Raw genomic sequence first — 5,385 nt, 5'->3', positions numbered from 1 at the left:
CACAACCACCCCCCGGCCCATAGCCATCCCTAGAAGCAGAGAAGAAACTGATAATTCTGTCTGAGATACCTAATACTACATAGCAATCAAAACTTTTAATAAATGGATTTACAAGCACAGAATTTTATTTATATCTTTGCAAGTAAACACCTAACCACACATGATAGTTAGCAGAAGTAGTTTGAATGCATATCTCCATTAAAAAAATGACTTTCATGCATATCTACTGTTCAAGGGCTCAACTTCCTTTTAACACCAAAATATGAATTCTTCCTTTGATATTTTAAAACCCAAAACTGAAAGTAATTCCCATCATATTCAATCCATACCAGTTTTAATCATGTAAAACAGATAGAGGAAAGAGAAAACCATAATTATGGTACTAGATCTAGAAAGTAGCATTAGTGAAAAATAGAACTTTGATGGGGAAAATTATTCACCCATACTTCCATGGGCTAAATATGGGTTGAAACCCAAATTTTACGTGTACAAAATATCACTCATCCAACCCATAGAAAAATGGGCAGGTTAACAAAACATGGGCTCATTTTGCCACCACTAGGCTGTCCTATATGCCCTAGCAAATCAAAGAAATTCAAATAGTTTCTTTTTTAGATTTCTTCAATTCCACTGCGGAGCTGAAAGGGCAGATGGGAGAGTTTGTTAGAACTGGATAAAGAAGAACCAGAAGTACTTTCTTGATATGTTCTTGGTATGATAGCTAACCATCATTAACTCTTGGAAGCAGTAATTGGGCAATTTCAAACATTAGCAATCTTAGTTTGAGACTAAGGAAGTATACTGCTTTGCATCAATATAAAAGTTAAGAGAATTTAACACTAGTTGCAAGAAAATAAACAAATAAAAGGAGCATTGCTACTGGCTGAAAAAAATGAAAACCTTCTTGAGAAACAGTATGGGCAATACAAGGCTTCCAAACTTGATGCAACTTAAGATTCCACACATTTGTTAACTGCATAATTCACACCACACTTTCAGGTTAGTGCTATGAACTTTCATAACAAACATTCACCAAAAAGACAATTGCAAAACAACTTTTAGAGAATACATACAAACGCAAAAGTGATATTCCATATACACACTGCAAAAACAACTATGTGAAATAAATTGTTTAGGAAGACAAAAAGAAAAGAGAACAATAATTATCACTTTTACTCCATGATTAGTATATAGAATCCTACTTGGAAAAGGATTGTAACGTAGTATCCTAGTTGCAAAAGGAGTCTAATGTAGTGTCTAGAAAAAGGATCTCAATGCAATAATGTAGATACACATATCAATAATATTTTCTCATATATTTCTCACACGGTAGAGCTTCTACGATCCTAATAGAGAATCACAAAGTTTTTGTTGCTGCTTGCAGACAGCTTTGACCCATGTATGCCATTCATTTGACCAATGGTTATGTTACAAAAACTAAGGCCAATGATATATGCATGAACCCCATATTTAGGAGAGAAAATGCAATCAAACAGGTCATCGTGCGTCAATTTTATTTATGACAAGGAAAACCCACAATCGCTACCCTTTAGGTGCGCATAGGGTAAAACCTCTGCTCTTATGTTGTAGCTCGCAAACCACATAGGAGAGATAACCAACATTAGGCAACCCGGTGCGACAAGCTCGACGCAGAAGGCAAACCCCTTGCTTTCGCTGACAAGGGGTTTCGAACTTGAGACCTCCAACATGGAAGTCACAAACCCAAGCCACTTGGCCACCCGAAGGGTACCTTGCATCAATTATTGACAAGTTTCTAGGTTTGTTTTCTGTCGGCCCCATATTCGTCAGTGTTTGCATAGCATCCTGCGTCTTTTCCGGTGACTACTTTCTCATATCAGATTTGCATAGCACCGTGCATCTTTCTGGTGACTACTTTCTCATATCTGATTTGTGCAGCACCGCAAATCTTTCCGATGACTTTTTTCTCATATTTGATTTGTGTAGCACCGTGTATCCTTCTAGTGACTACTTTCTCATAAATTTTGTAACACCGTGCATTTTTTCAGTGACTACTTTCTCATATTTGATTTCTGTAGCACCACTTTCTCATATCTGAATTGCGTAGCACCGTGCATTTTTCCATTGGCTCCTCAGATTTATTAGCGTAGATCCATGCGTCTTTTTATTGACTTCTCATATGTGACTTACATAGTTTCAACTGTCGTCAATGATGTGCAAAGATCAACACCACCTCATGGTCTGGCAACCTCCAGCGACCAAAGGCCAACCAGCATCGCTGTTCGCAGATCCCTCACGCGCGGCTAGATCTAGGATTCCAACAGCTGCATCAATACCATGTGTTGATGTGTCAGCCTATCTAATCAGTTTTTTGGCAACTTTATTGTTCACCATCAACTCCCCTTTTGGTTTCCACACAATCCATATATTTTGTACCCAATTTTGATCACTTTCTACAGACAGTTGTGCTATTTCCGACATATCTATGTTTTCCAACAGTGTTTGAAACATGCTCCCTGTTTCAGGGTTGGTTTATAGGAACTTTTCCTCTTTCGTGCCTAAAGTAACACATGTCCGCCTTTTTCTTTCTATCGTTGTTGTTCGCCATCGGCATCTTATTCAATTGGACATTAAAAACGTTTTTTCTCCTCGGTGATCTTGACGAAGAAGTCTATCTAAAGGAACCACCTAGTTTTGTTGCTAGTCTAGTAGCCTTGTACGCCAATTGTGGAGATTATTTAATGATATGATCAGTCTCCTCGAGCTTAGTTTGCGAAATTCAACACGGTAATTCAGGAGTGTGGCATGCCTCATAGTAGAATTGATCATTATGTGTTTTATGAGATTTTGCATCCATCCAGTATTTCATGAGAGGACTAAGCACTTTGAGATTCACTTTTTTCGTCAAAAGAAAGGATACTCTCGAAAGAATTGTTAAAAAAATATTGTGAAGTCAAGTGATCAACTTGTAAATATCTTCACTAAGCCCCTCCGTAGTCCTCGTATTTAATTACATCAATAAAAGCTCAATATGTATGACTTGTATGCACCATCTTGAGGGGGAGTGTTAGAATAAGAATAGGAACAAGAATAGTATATAGAATTATACTTTAAAAGATATTCATTTATAGAATTCTACTTGAGAAAAGATTGTAATGTAGTGTCCTAGTTCGAAAAGGATGCTAATATAGTGTCTATAAATAGGATCACAATGTAACAATGTAGATACACAATTCAATAATATTTTTGTCCGATATTTCTCAAACATTTGTTACTAGCTTAACCCAAACTTCCCGTTTATACCTATGCAAAAATCTTAGAATATTCCGGATAACATTCTTCACACGAGAAGAATTGATTAATATAGGAAAACATTCAAAAGGCAAATCAAGCCTAGACAGCTCAGTTCTACTCAAGTTGACGAACATGTCAATAAGAGTACAGAGTCAAATTTCAAAAAAGCATTTAGGTTGTCTATCTATATAGCTTAAAGTCACTGTTAAAATCTAGATTATCACAGAAAAAGGACCCCGAAATAGTATTCACTTAAGCTAGAGAGAAAATAAAGGAAAAGTGAGTTCAAATGGAAACTATACTAACTCAATGAAACTAACACAAGAGCTATTTATATACTAATCATCTAACCAACTCACTAACCTGTAACTAACTCACTAAGTCATTAATTTAATAACAACTTAACAATATCGTAAGCTACTATCACAACTAAGCTAGTACATTTTTAATCATAAATACAACTAAGCTAGTACATAGAACCAATTCAACTTATACTTTCAACACTAAAGCAGTAAGGCAATATACAATATGGACAGAATATCTAATAGGGGATGTGTGCCACTAAAAGTTATTACACCTCAAATTTATTCTCATGATCAAAGTCACAAGTTACCTTTCTAAGATTTCATGTTCAAAATTGTGGTTCCAGAATCTAACCAAACAAGCCAACTTACATGTAACATACTTCATATCAGAAATTTAATCACATTAAAAGAAAACCTGGGAAGTGAAAGAGAAGAAATTGTAAGTAGATTACCAAATTAGAGCTTCCATTGTTCTCAGCATCCATTAATGGCCAGAGCTTTTCAAAAACCTGTGGGCTCCTGTAAACTGATCCAATTGGATCCAGCCCAGTTCCACCACCACTTGTACGAGATGCATCAAAGCCTAAAGCACCCATATATAACAACATTCCAGATATATACAACAAGGGAGCAAAAAGCAACACCCCTCTTCGCCTATAAACAGCAGATACTATCATAAAACCTAACTTCTCTGCAAAATTCTGCAGCTTTACTTGACAATTACCACTGTTGAAATTACCAGATACATCAGTGTTCTTATTCCGGGCATGGCGGAAACGAGGGGAGGATGGCGGAGACACGCCATTGCCTAGCCGGCTTAAGCCGTGCATGTAGACCTTAATTTCAGTTATTCGGATGGAAAGAAACAGTATTGGGTAAAATAGTTGAAAGAAAGTGTGGAGAAAATCAAAATTGCAAACAATGCTGTTACGCTCACGGACACTAGCAGTATAAAGTGGGGTAGTGCAGACAGCTATACGCAACTAAGATATCCACTTGCCCAATTACAAAAAATGCTTCACCGACACAAGGACCGAAAAGCAAACTGCAATGCTGCTAGTTTTTGATGGTCTCTTCTTCTTCTTCTCCTCTTCCTCCTCCTCTCTCTCTCAAAATGAGAAAAGCATTAGATCACACAAACAAACACAACTCACAAAGGAAGAGTAAAGTACAGCTTTTTACCAAGCTGACAAACCTTTCTCCTACCCTTTATGCCTCTGTGGTTTAAATCTAATTTTACACAAATTATCAAAATGGTCCTTCAGTTATATGAGTTAGGACTGTTCGGACCCTCTGTGATTCTGTTTAAATCTAATTTTACATAAATTATCAAAATGGTCTAAGAGTTATATGAGTTAGGACTCTTCGGATCCTTGATCCTCTTAAGAAAAAACAGTTATCATATACTCCCTCATTCAAATGAGAACGACTTAATTTGATTTGGTACACAGAGTGGCGCGAAGCCACAAATTTTACGAAGGATGTCAAAAATAGAATGACTTAATTAGATTTGACACATATAATAGCAGAGCGGATCTAGGAAATTTATGAAAGGTGTCCCAAAAAAATAACTTAATTTGATTTGGCACATATAGTGGAGGAGTGAAGCTAGGAAATTCACCAAGGGTGTCCAAAAACGGAGGGAAATTGTTGGTAGGGAGATTCGAAAGTACTTAGGGCTCTTTCAAGACATCTTAAACAACTGACTACAACACTTTATTCCGTACAGAATGTCCAACATATGTTATTTAATCACTTCATTTCTCATTTTACTAATATATACAATATTATTTTCGGACGATAGGGT

At 36.5% G+C, this 5,385-nt stretch overlaps 1 protein-coding gene across 5 annotated transcripts in view; it reads right to left on the bottom strand.

The window, feature by feature from the left end:
• The window catches only part of LOC107018231 (O-fucosyltransferase 9), a 32,585-nt gene extending 27,810 nt beyond the window's left edge, over positions 1-4,775 (bottom strand). For 2 of the 5 annotated variants that reach the window (XR_001456601.1, XM_015218654.2), the window contains exons 1-2: positions 4,031-4,691; positions 901-973 (exon numbers count right to left, since the gene is read on the bottom strand). Coding sequence is in view for 1 of the 5 variants with exons in the window: in XM_015218654.2 (XP_015074140.1) it covers positions 901-973; positions 4,031-4,408 (451 nt within the window). In the remaining 4 variants the exon portion in view is untranslated. Of the gene's footprint in view, positions 1-900; positions 974-4,030 lie in introns of all 5 variants that reach the window. The other 3 variants (XR_001456599.2, XR_001456600.2, XR_001456602.2) reach the window with 3 other exon arrangements.
• Between the last annotated feature and the right edge of the window lie 610 nt (positions 4,776-5,385).

Source organism: Solanum pennellii, chromosome 4, assembly GCF_001406875.1.
Source record: "Solanum pennellii chromosome 4, SPENNV200".
In the NCBI taxonomy this organism is placed as follows: domain Eukaryota; kingdom Viridiplantae; phylum Streptophyta; class Magnoliopsida; order Solanales; family Solanaceae; genus Solanum; species Solanum pennellii.
This window is presented reverse-complemented; position numbering and strand designations above follow the sequence as displayed.